The 13,137-nt window shown below is 46.2% G+C and overlaps 1 protein-coding gene across 2 annotated transcripts in view; it reads right to left on the bottom strand.

Moving 5' to 3' along the window:
• The window catches only part of LOC123761304 (inactive tyrosine-protein kinase transmembrane receptor ROR1), a 521,433-nt gene that overhangs the window by 32,475 nt on the left and 475,821 nt on the right, over positions 1–13,137 (bottom strand). For both annotated transcript variants that reach the window (XM_045747238.2, XM_045747239.2), the window contains exons 4-6: positions 3,432–3,617; positions 2,795–2,952; positions 1,855–1,942 (exon numbers count right to left, since the gene is read on the bottom strand). In XM_045747238.2, the coding sequence (XP_045603194.1) occupies positions 1,855–1,942; positions 2,795–2,952; positions 3,432–3,617 (432 nt within the window). The remainder of the gene's footprint in view (positions 1–1,854; positions 1,943–2,794; positions 2,953–3,431; positions 3,618–13,137) is intronic.

Genomic DNA, 13,137 nt, shown 5'->3' on the forward strand with positions numbered 1-13,137 from the left:
TGAACTAAACTACATCTCTATATGTGTACACACACACTCTGCCGTTACCCTGGCCATGGGTGCTAAGCTGACGTGTAAGGTAGACCCAGGGTTCGACGCCCTCTCCTCGCAGGACGGGCACACAATAGGTGACAGAGCTCGGGGACCGTCTCACTCGTAAAGACGGGGCAAGCTCACCCAGGAGACGGTAGCAGACACGTAGGTGGTCGGAAGACCTTATGGATTGTCCTGAGTCATGCAACTCAAACACAAACACCAATCCCCTGCGCGTACGTACTCACAAGCACCCTTCCCTGCAAACATACATATATACACACACTCACACATGTGTATTATTATTATTATTAATGAACCTCTTGGGGAATAAGGAGTACAGTCGCTATACCGGCTGGCAATGTGTGTGTCTGTGCACCTAGTTCACCTAGTTGTTATTGCGGGGGTTGAGCTCTGCTCTTTCAGACCGCCTCTCAACTGTCAATCAACTACTACTATTTTTTTTCACACACACACACCCGGGAAGCAGCCCGTAACAGCTGTCTAACTCTCAGGTACCTGTTTACTGCTATGTGACAGGGCATTAAGGTGAAAGAAACTCTGTTCATAGTTTCCCGCCGGTGCCGGAAATCGAACCCCAGTCCACAGGACTACGTATCTAGCGTGCTGTCCACTCAGCCACGGCGCCCCTCAGTCACGGAGACACACACGGTGTGTGTGTGTGTGTGTGTGTGTGTGTGTGTGTGTGTGTGTGTGTGTGTGTGTGTGTGTGTGTGTGTGTGTGTGTGTGTGTGTGTGTGTGTGTTTGTGTGATACCCGCAAAGCTGTACATGTATTGAAACACGGTTCCCATATCCAAGCAACGGTTGGCCCATTAATGGACATTAAAGTCACTATCGAAATCCTCGTGGTCAAATTATCGTAAATAATTACAGCAAATCACCCCCTCTCTCTCTCTCTCTCTCTCTCTCTCTCTCTCTCTCTCTCTCTCTCTCTCTCTCTCTCTCTCTCTCTCTCTCTCTCTCTCTCTCTCTCTCTCTCTCTCTCCCTTTACCCTTAATCTATCTGTATTGCTATCCTATCACTCTTTCTCTCTCTCCTTAAACTCCTCACGACGGCCATAGTTCCAGTGTGGCCAAACAACCTATCTTCATTATGTATTAGCTTATACTCAGAAATGTATATACCCCTTAGTGTATGTATGTATATATAATACATATATATCCTTTGACTGGAGGACTAACTGGAATCTCTCTTATTCACAAGGCTCCGTTCCTATTGTTATTGCTTGTCTGTGGAGGCTCAAACTATCCTTTGCTGTTAGATATTTAACGCTAATCTTCCTTTTATAACAAAATATTAGAATCAAATCGATGGATAATTTCCCTTCAGTCGCTTTAATTCCCATATTGTATTTGCTTTCCATAACATTGGCGAGAAAAACCCCTCACTTCGATCGAGCAACATTGCCGTTCCAAGGTAATTTATTGCAATAGAAACTATAATTACGTGCAAGCCGAATATCGCGGGTTGTATTGATCGTACAGGCGTGCTGTACTGACGTACCGCTGTCAACACCTCGCTGGGTTGTACACTAGATCCTTCACTTCACTCCCTATACTCTCAGCTGGGATGATCAATTTACATTTACAAGTAAATTCTATTTACAAGTTACATCAAAATGCCTTTTTAAAATACTTAAGACCTTGCTTATGAAGAGGTGATGCAGTAACTTCAGAGGTTTTCCGATAACAAAAAAATATATAAAGTACTTACATAGGATGCTTTAAGACTATAATTCAGGTGAATGGTCACTCTTGTGAAAGAAAATACATATATTTTGAAACAATTACTACTTACTTGCCAGCAGGCAGATTTGGAAAATGTACGCCCAGATCCTCCATGCTGGGGATGCTGGCTTTGCTCTCGGGCGCTTCGTCCACGCGGCCTGGAAGACAGAAAACGGGTTCATAACAACACGGAAACTAGAGAAAACGACACAATCCAGACTCACTGGAGGGGTTACTTCTATATTCACTTCCATATTATATTTGTCACCATCTGCACCATGTTTTATCCTAATGAACATTGATTAATTAGTCATTGCTTATTACAAAAATAATGCTGAGCTGTGCCTACAAGATCCCTTGCAAAGATTGCAATAAGGTTCCAATCAGAGGGAACTTAAGAGTGAACTTAAGGTTCATTCAGCTGTCAGGCATACCTCTGAAACATTTCCAGCTTCGTCTTGTGCTTGACTAGGTACGGGCTCCATGCTGGGGCCGCATACTCTAGGATTGGTCTTACATATGTGGTATACAAGGTTCTGAAAGATTCCTTACACAGGTTTCTGCCATGTTGTTTATGTCATACTCTTGCCTGGTCTCTGTCTCTGTCTCTCTCTCTCTCTCTCTCTCTCTCTCTCTCTCTCTCTCTCTCTCTCTCTCTCTCTCTCTCTCTCTCTCTCTCTCTCTCTCTCTCTCTCTCTCTCTCTCTCTCTCTCTCTCTCTCTCTCTCTCTCTCTCTCTCTCTCTCTCTCTCTCTCTCTCTCTCTCTCTCTCTCTCTCTCTCTCTCTCTCTCTCTCTCTCTCTCTCTCTCTCTCTCTCTCTCTCTCTCTCTCTCTCTCTCTCTCTCTCTCTCTCTCTCTCTCTCTCTCTCTCTCTCTCTCTCTCTCTCTCTCTCTCTCTCTCTCTCTCTCTCTCTCTCTCTCTCTCTCACACACACACACCCTCTTTTAGGTTTGCCAAGTACACTCCGAAATCAAAAAGTATATAGACAATAATGCTAAAAATGACTTACGCCATTGCCCGGGTTTGACGATAAGGATGCCTGTAGACTCGGCCCTCTCCTCTCCGTTGGTGGCCTCACACTTGTAGTAACCCTTGTCGTGGATCTCCAGGTCCTTGATGGTCAGTTTAGTGCCGTACACCTGCAGGCCGTCAGTCTTGAGCCGGTACCTGGGGGGGAAGGAGGACTCGCTCAACTATAGTTACCATCCAGAAGAGGGTCGGGTCATGGCTGCTGTCGTCAGGGGTTTGGATTTTGACAGAGTCTACCGAGTTTATTGTTTGTATATAATACTTCAATATAATCTGGAACCATACCTTGCCTTACCTTGCAGGTAAGGTATGGACTTGGGACAGTGTTATATATTCGTGCAAATATGATACCTGGTTGATGGGGTTCTGGGAGTTCTTCTACTCCCAAATATGGAGTAGAAGAACTTCCTACTACTCAAGGTAAGGTAACCCCAAGCCCGGCCCGAGGCCAGGCTCGACTTGTGAGAGTCGAGTACGTTCTGAGATCCTGAGATCGTGCCAATATGCCCTGAGATCCACAACATACACGCACCACAACACACACACTGGCTGCCACAAGAATCACACTCACTTCCACTCACACTCACTTCCTGTCACTTCAAACTAGTCACACTTACTTCCTGTCATTAACACGTCCCTTCTCCTCGATGACGGGAGCCTCGTTCTTGTACCACTTGAAGCGGGTTGGAGGAGGGTCTCCGGTGAACTCACACTTGAGCTTGACCGTGTCGCCAGAGTCCTTGGTCACGTTGTTCAGGCGACGGGTCACCCTTAAGCTGCTGTTGTTGGTGTTCAGCCCACTCCTGCAGAAGGAAGAACCAGGAAAAAATCATTTGTAGTGTCTGGTATTTGCCGTAGAAGCCAATATCGGCTTTTAAGTTACGTTGATGTGCAAGAATCAGGAGCAGATTGATCTTGGGGAGGATAAGAAAATAATCGAGTTTATAGAGACTTGAAGGTCATTAACCCAAAGAAACAACAGTGAATACTAAGAAGTAAACAAATACGCAGGACATCAAAACCAAGACGACTCGGGTTCCAGTACTAAACGAATGATTTTTTTAAATACAGAATCAGTACAGAATCATACAGTATTCTGTGCAGAATACACACATGAGCTTTCACTACACAAATCCACCGTTTAATACGTGTCAACAAATAGTCTGGAGAACAGCGTTGTGTGTATCTTTTAGCATCTCCTGAACTTTAATTGGCCGGCCCCACCATCTGGAGTGCGGCAACTTCCGCAGTCAACTAGTTCGCTGGGTTTTACACCCGTCGAAAAAAATATTATTGTTTACTTCTAAAAGCCAGTATAGCAATGATTAAATATATAAATGATCGAGAATAAACACTTTTTTGAGGAGGAAACAAAATAAATGGTTTAATTTTTTTTAAGATTTGTAGGATTACAAAAATTGTGTGATCGATCGACTTAGAAACATTTACTGAAAGTTGCGGAACCAACGAACGTAAGGAACGACTGGTGAATGTTCGAACCCCGACGAACGTAAGACTCGACTGGCAATCGTTAGAACCACCGACGAACGAATGACTAACTATCCGCGGACGGCCGCCGCCACTGCGTACGTTGACCTCAGGCGAGATGGGTACACAGACGCAGATTACACAAGAAATAACTCATTACTGTCTAGGAGAGCCTTCGGGCCGCAGCGAAGGGTCCTTGTGAGAGGCTCGTAGCTCAGAGAGATCACGCCCAAAGCTATTTCGCTCTTTCTCATATTATCTACTAGATTGGGCCTCCGGCTGTGCCTCTCTCTCTTTCCCCCTACCCTACCCCCCCCCCTCTCTCTCTCTCTCTCTCTCTCTCTCTCTCTCTCTCTCTCTCTCTCTCTCTCTCTCTCTCTCTCTCTCTCTCTCCTTCCATCTTTTCCCCTCCCTCTCTAACCTTTCCCTATCTCCTCCAAAGTAGAGAAAATCGTTATTATTTCCCTTAAACTTTGTTTAGATTTTTGTCTAAGACAGTCTAAGACGTCTTGAATGAACTTGAAGGCTGCCGACTTACGAAACATTGTGTCACAGCTATTATTCATGCAGTCGGCAGCTTTCAGGTATCTTCGAGACATCTTCCTTAAGCTGTCCTGCGCAAAGGTCACAGCAAAGTTTGACGGGAATAATAGCGACTTTAACTCTGGAAACATGAGTAATCAGCGAACACACTCACCATCCGGGAACCAAAAATTGCGTTACATTGTGTCAGTTGACCAAGTTGTTCTGTCAATCCGTCTGCGTCACATGTATGGCGATTCCGCAAAACCGATTCAGCAGGCTTATTATTGCACAATAAAATCACAAGAATGTAATGTAGCTGTGATAAAATATTGAGGCAATGGGATCACACCCGGGTCCCTGGAATCTCAAGACACAAGAGCTTGTAGTTAACCTACTTTTTTGAGCTCATGGTGGTTCATTCGGGAGTGCATGTGCCTGGAGACGCCACGGATGGTAGATCAATTCCATTTTACAACCTCAATATTTTTTCAAGGATGAAAATATTTGCCATATTACTATCTTCAGTCTGCTGGATCCTCCACTAACAGGCAGCAGAATCCTGCTTTACTTCTTATATGTAATATCACGCTTCTTAACAGCAATCGAAAAACGTTCAGAGCTTTTGTGGGTACGCAAAAGCTCTCTCGCTCTCTCTCTCTCTCTCTCTCTCTCTCTCTCTCTCTCTCTCTCTCTCTCTCTCTCTCTCTCTCTCTCTCTCTCTCTCTCTCTCTCTCTCTCTCTGCCTCTCACAGTGTTCAAGAGAGAACTCGACAAACACTTCCAAAGAATACCTGATCAACCAGGCTGTGATTCATACGTCAGGCTGCGAGCAGCCGCGTCCAACGTGTCCCTTGAATACATCCACCTTTGTTCCAGCAATATTTGTAATGCTTGTTGGGAGAGTATTGAACAGCTGTGGACCTCTGATGTTCAGACAATGCTCTCCGATTGTGCCTATGGCACCTCTACTCTACTCTTCACTGGTTCTACTCTGCATTTCCTTCCGTATCTTTCATTTCAGTATGTTGTTAGTTTACTGTGCAAATTTTGGACCTGGCCTTCAAGTATCTTGCATGTATATATATTGTTTGATACCTTTCTCGTTTCCTTTCCAAAGAGTACATTTTGGGAGCTTTGAGACGGTCCCAATAATTTAGATGTTTTATCGTTTATATGTATACCGTATATGTTCTCTGTATTCCCTTTATTTCAGAGATCTCTGCTGCCCTGAAAGGGGAAGTGAGTACCGAGCAATACCCAAGACGGGACAGCACCAGTGATTTAAAAAGTATTAGCATTGTTGTGGGGTCTCTGGATTTGAACATTCCCATAATCCATTCTATCATTTTCCCGTCCGCCGCTATATTTACTGAGTTATGTTCACTAAAAGTCAGGTCGTCAGATATCACAATTCACAGATCTTTTACATGTTGCTTTTCTTCTATGATTGTGTCTGTGTCCTGTAACCTGTGTTTCGTCTCATACCCTGTGGCGTGGAAGCGACATCTCTCCTTCCCCCTTCCCCATTCCTCACAGTGCTCTTGGGTGCAAGAGTTATTTACACAAGGTTCTTCTTCAGCCAGCCTCCCACAAGGCTCCCAGGCGCGAGCGATGGCCGGTCCACCGGGCCGTGGGCGGGGTTAGCAGGGGGTGATCGGTGACTTGGAATAGAAGGAAGAAGAATGGTTGGTTCTGAGATGCTGCTGGCAGTAGCTGCTGGGAGACGCCGCTGGGAGAGCAGGATGTCACGAGAATCAGGAACAGAAGAGAAAGAGGGTGATGGGAGAGTGAAAGACGCTTGAAGAGCAATGGATGCTGGAAGAGTGAAGAAGCGTGTTAGGAGACTGAATGAGGGTGTTGGCAGAGTGAAAAGGATGCTGCAAGAGTGAAGGAGGCTTCTGCTGATGAACGAGTGGATGGATTCAATGATGGATACGGTCATCCATCGTCATAGGTTTCAGAAGCGTACAATCTGCAGCGGTCTACCCTAGATAGGTCAAGTGGGTTGCCTAGACTGGTCTGCCCCTGTAACCACCACTGCATATTTGACACTGGTCCCTACGTTCACTTGACTATGCCGCCCGTGCAGGAAGCCTCATAAGAGTTGCAAAGCGTGAACACAAAAATTTGGTGCCTTATTATTTGAATAAACCACCGCACTCTTACCACTGGGAATAGGGGAAATAAGTGTGAGGACAGGGGGAAGGAATAGTGTCAATACACCCTCATACGACACCTTGTTTACTACACAATCGTAAGAAATCAGTAAGAAACCGGCAGCTTTAAGGACCATCTTGTATATCTCCAACGTCAAAAGTTAGAAGAAAAAACCAACCCACTCCACGAAGCACAAGTCAGCTCATATTTAGGATAAATAACATTTTCTTTTATGGCAATTCTGGGGCCCGTTTTTACCATCTCATCTCCATTTGGTAGCAATGTGAAGATGATCGCGGCACCAGGGGCTCGTCTCAAGCCGGGCGCACCAATGCTGCGGCCGGACCAATCATGAGTCTACAACACCTGAGGGACGTACATGGGCAGTGGGACGGGTAACGGGACGGGCAATGGATGGGAGGAAGCAGGCAGTAAACGGGTTGTGGAAGAATGGGTCACAGGACGGAGTGGGAGGGACACGGGAAGGACTGGGATGGCTGACCAAAGATGTGAAACGAAGAGAGAAGGACAGGGAAGGAACCGGACGGGAAGGGGAAACGTTCAAAAGATGACAAAACCAACCTTAAGCAAACTGAGAATATATCATTAAGACGAGCTGCAAAACACCATCCACCATATGATCAGACAATTCAAGCGTTCCAGGACGCCCCAAACATACACCCATTGAGCATCTAACTACAACAAGCCACCGAGGTGTGGCACACAATCGATATTTTATCGGTCTGCTAAATCCTGGTAGCTTGGAGTAGAAACACTGACCCAGTGCTAGAAAGACTACCTCAAGATGAGACGCCACGTCCCAACAGCTGGTGGTGTAGGGCAGGTTAAGTCAGATCACGAGGGCCACGGGGGGCCATAGCTGTGGGTCATGGGGGCCACGGGGGCCATGGGGGCCATGGGGGCCATGGGGGCCACGGGGGCCATGGGGGCCATGGGGGCCACGGGGGTCATGGGGGCCATGGGGGCCACGCGGGCCACGGTCACCCAGCAGCTGTTCCTGCAGGGGTACCCCAGGCCGCCAACATCCGCCCCGAAATCGACCCTCCTCCTACCCTGGCACCAAAATAGAGAACCATTACGAAAACAAAACAATGTTCAACACGCTCACTGAACAGATGAACATCGCGCCTGGCGCCAGGTCAGAATTATCCCCCTCCTATACATGAGCGGTAACTGTGACAAAATCTTGCCAGTCACACTTCGACATACTTGCCAGTCGCAGTCACATCGGGGTTCGAGCCTGGCCTCAGGCCGGGCTCGGGGAGTGCAAGAACTCCCGAAACCCTCTTCAGGTATGTTCCAGGTACTGCGACACACTTGCCCGTCACACTCAGCACTAGGGTGCATGGAGCCATCTTTGGGTCCTCGCTCCGTAAACCATGGAAAAGATATGATCATAGCTCAAGACATTCACTGGAAGACTAGTCCAAGAAATGACGGGAGTGGGATAAAAGAACAGATTAATTAAAAGAGAGCTGAACTTCTCAACAGTGACAAGCCTGTGGGGAGGGGGACATGTTGGAGATGTAAACGATACTCAGGTGTATGCATAAAGACTTTGAGAAACTGAAGGAACGATCTAACAAATGGTTACTAAAGTTCAACCCAAGTAAATGCAAGGTAATGAAACTAGGAGGAGGAAATAGGAGGCCAGACACAGGATACCAAATGGGAGATGAATCCTTCACGAAACGGACAGAAAGATCTGGGAGTTGTTATCACGCCAAACCTGTCTCCTGAAGCCCACATCAAAAAAATAACATCAGCGGCCTATACGAGGCTGGCTTACATCAGAACAGCCAAACTGGCGAGGGGGGGGGGCAGCTTGGGCCACTCCTCACCCCTCTATCCACTCACAATACCCCCCCCCCTTCCCATCAGAGTCACACAACCCCCTCCCTCTCATCACTGGGTTCCACCACCTCCACTAATTACGAAGACAACAACCACCAGTCTTGAGAAAAAGATCTCCCTCTCCACGGGCCGTATAAAGGTCGTCTTGACCCCAAGCAACTCTCCTCAAGTTTTAATTACCTTCTTGCGTTACCGCCTTGGAGGACTGTCAGGACAATTAACTCCCACGTTAGTAGCACAAGGTCGTGGCTCACCTTCAGACCAACTCCCACGTAAGCAGGCACGTTGCTTGCTCACGCCAGGGATGTTGCTCCTGCACAGAGCGGTAAAGCATCAGTAGAATGAGCAGATTTACAATTAACTTCCTGGGACTCAACTCCCAAGTACTTTTACTAATATGTTGACCAGACCACACACTAGAAGGTGAAGGGACGACGACGTTTCGGTCCGTCCTGGACTATTCTCAAGTCGATTGTGAATGAAAGTTAAGATAATTGACTTGAGAATGGTCCAGGACGGACCGAAACGTCGTCGTCCTTTCACCTTCTAGTGTGTGATCTGGTCAGCATTCTTCAGCCACGTTATTTTTACTAATATCTTTCTAGAAGCAAAGTTTCGGAACCAGTAAATGAACCGCGGACCACCACATCTTGCAATCGATTCGTCTCGCTTAATTTTTTGGAAACAGGTTGTTTGCAGTGTGTGTGTCAGCGACTGCAGCTGCAGGCCGCGCGAATGTGATATTTTCAGCTGGAACTGAATCCGACTCGGATTATCTTAGGTTACAGCGCCAAATTCCTGTCCCTGAAGGTCAAACCAAGCTGCTGCTGCTGCGTGGCGGGCGCCTTCAAGGCCAGGGAAAATGTCTTCCCGATGAACACAGGCGACCATGTTAACTTGAGCCGCTAAATATATTTAGAGACAGTGATGTGCAGGGAGAGGGAACCATATGTGGGTTAAAAGGTAATTTTTGATCAGCGTTGCATTTGGTGATGGAAGGTGATGGTTAATGGCAGCGGTTATTCGTGGCAGTGGAACCTCAGTGGCCCTAATGACCCCCTAGTCTTAGTTGAGAGAGAGAGAGAGAGAGAGAGAGAGAGAGAGAGAGAGAGAGAGAGAGAGAGAGAGGTGGGGGCACTAAAGGAAGAAGCCCCAAGAGCTCGCGTTGGGTGTCACGTTCGAGTGTATAAAGGTGTTAAGACGCGTTTTTCCACAGCTTCTTGCGAGGTAGTGTGTCACCACGCTCATTTACTCACACACACACACACACACACACACACACACACACACACACACACACACACACACACACACACACACACACACACACACACACAGGTTGTGGAAGCAAATACTATTCATACTTTTAAAACTAGGTATGATAGGGAAATGGGACAGGAGTCATTGCTGTAAACAACCGATGCTCGAAAGGCGGGATCCAAGAGTAAATGCTCGATCCTGCAAGCACAAATAGGTGAGTACACACACACACACACACACACACACACACACACACACACACACACACACACACACACACACACACACACACACACACACACACATTTCAACAAGGTACTCGAACAAGAAGACGCAGGAACATAGGCAGAAACAAAATACGCAGAGCTACAGTAATATTTAAAATAATTTATGCCATTGAGAATAGATAACAATTGAAAAGCGCTAAGATTGGAAGTGGTGGAGGTAGACTCCATAAACAACTTCAAATTTAGACTTATGGAACCTATAGGCCTCTGGAACCTATACACCAATCGGTTAACGATTAAGAGACGGGACTGAAGAACTGTAACGCATCCCTCACAAGTGAAACTAGGTAAGTTCAACTGCGTACACATTCCCACTGGAACATGTAGGTAAGAACACACATATAAAGCACACCTCTTCCCCTAGCTTCCTCTTATGCTACGTCTTCCCATCCTGCCAGTATCATCCTAACCACGAGCGCATACACCTGCATATTTCCCAGCTATTGCAACGAGAGATTACCAGTAACTTTAATACTATCCGGATCAGAGGCTGAAGAGAGAGAGAGAGAGAGAGAGAGAGAGAGAGAGAGAGAGAGAGAGAGAGAGAGAGAGAGAGAGAGAGAGAGAGAGAGAGAGAGAGAGAGAGAGATGAGGGTTAGAAATAGTCTAAGCTACTCTATCCCTTTGAGATGTATTTCTTTTTTTGTCTCAATAAACATACTTGAACTTGAGAGAGAGAGAGAGACACAATGTAATCAACCCACTTAACGAAGAGCCAGTAATTCTGACACACACACACACTCTTCTCTGATCTTATCCCCTCCAATGACCCCTCATCTCACTTCTCGCCTCACCTTAACTACCTGTTATCTCCTTCGCAATGACAAGTTCCATGTATCTCAAACATAATTCCATTCCATGTGGCCAGAATTGTACAACCAGCCATAATTCTCATAATAATAAATTGCGTACGAATTTTTAATGCATTTTGTATAGTTTTGTATAAAAAGATGCATCTTGTATACTTTTGCATCAAAACTAATCAACCTCATTCAGCCTGAATGGGGCAATTACTCCTCAGTGCTACCTAAGTTAAATTCGACCGATGTTAAATAATAACTGTAGTAATACTTCATATTTATCAAGATCGTGATATTAAAAAAAAATCCGCGATAATAGAGCAAACAAAATAAAAAATAGACTAATAATCTCTTTGACAATGGAATATGCCTCTCCCTTCCCCCCTCCCCCTCACAGTAGGTAATGCATCGTTGAAAGTCGACACAGTTCGATACCCCTCTTTTCTGATTGGTTGGTCTGTCTGTCTGTCTGCTTCCTCCCTCCCCCCCTCCATCTCTCTGTCTGTCTCGTCTGTCTCTCTCTCTCTCTCTCTATCTATCTCCTGTCTCCTTGGCCTTATTCTACCGGCGGATGACGGGAGTGTACCGTCAAACCATCCCCAGCCACAGAATTAGATTCAGCCACTCAGAACAAAAGTTCCAAGTAGCACGGGCTATGGTGAGCCCATGGTGGACTTACCTGGCACAGGAGCAGGACAAGAACTGTTATATTTGCCTGGACAAGACGAAGCGCCTTCTTATCTAGTAAAATAAAGATGCACCAGAGCGAAAATATCACTATTACTACTGTCTGGATAAATATTCTCACATTTTTTATTAAATACAATTAATATTTGTTTATTGTAAGTAAATTTGTATGAATTTGGCCAAGCACAAAAACGATAGGTAGCCATAAAAACTGAGGAATAAAGAAAATGTATACAGTCAAAATTACAGAAAACTGAAACACTTTACAGTAATGGGTAACTATGCTAGACTCCAAGCCCCTCGCACGTCCACTCGCCTTTTGGAACGAAATGCCACATCTCTCAAAACAGGCGAGAGAAAACTCATATCAGTTAAAGGTAGGAGGAGGCGCGCACAGCTGGCTTTGAAGAGCCGATATCAAAGCCACGGCAGATTAATTAATGAATAGATTTGCTTTGAGGTGTGTGCGTTGGCTGAATGTGATCAGCACTTACTGGAAGGAGGAACCTGACCGAGCCAGAGCTCTCGGCCACTGGTTTAGCTGTGTAGTCTCGGGTTTGCATTGAGACACAGTATATGATACTCTGCTGGTGACTTCTTTGGTATAGCTTTTCCTGGTACTGTTCTGGAAGCTCCTTCGGTACAGCTTTACTGGTACTCTCATGGAGGCTCCTTCGGTACAGCTTTACTGGTACTCTCATGGAGGCTCCTTCGGTACAGCTTTACTGGTACTCTCATGGAGGCTCCTTTGGTACAGCTTTACTGGTACTCTCATGGAGGCTCCTTCGGTACAGCTTTACTGGTACTCTCATGGAGGCTCCTTTGGTACAGCTTTACTGGAACTCTCATGGAGGCTCCTTTGGTACAGCTTTACTGGTACTCTCATGGAGGCTCCTTCGGTACAGCTTTACCTGGTACTCTCATGGAGGCTCCTTTGGTACAGCTTTACTGGTACTCTCCTGGAGGCTCCTTTGGTACAGCTTTACCTGGTACTCTCATGGAGGCTCCTTTGGTACAGCTTTACTGGTACTCTCATGGAGGCTCCTTTGGTACAGCTTTACCTGGTAATCTCATGGAGGCTCCTTCGGTACAGCTTTACCGGGTACTCTCATGGAGGCTCCTTCGGTACAGCTTTACCGGGTACTCTCATGGAGGCTCCTTTGGTACAGCTTTACTGGTACTCTCATGGAGGCTCCTTTGGTACAGCTTTACTGGTACTCTCATGGAGGCTCCTTCGGTACAGC

This window comes from Procambarus clarkii, chromosome 7, assembly GCF_040958095.1.
Source record: "Procambarus clarkii isolate CNS0578487 chromosome 7, FALCON_Pclarkii_2.0, whole genome shotgun sequence".
Lineage (NCBI taxonomy): Eukaryota > Metazoa > Arthropoda > Malacostraca > Decapoda > Cambaridae > Procambarus > Procambarus clarkii.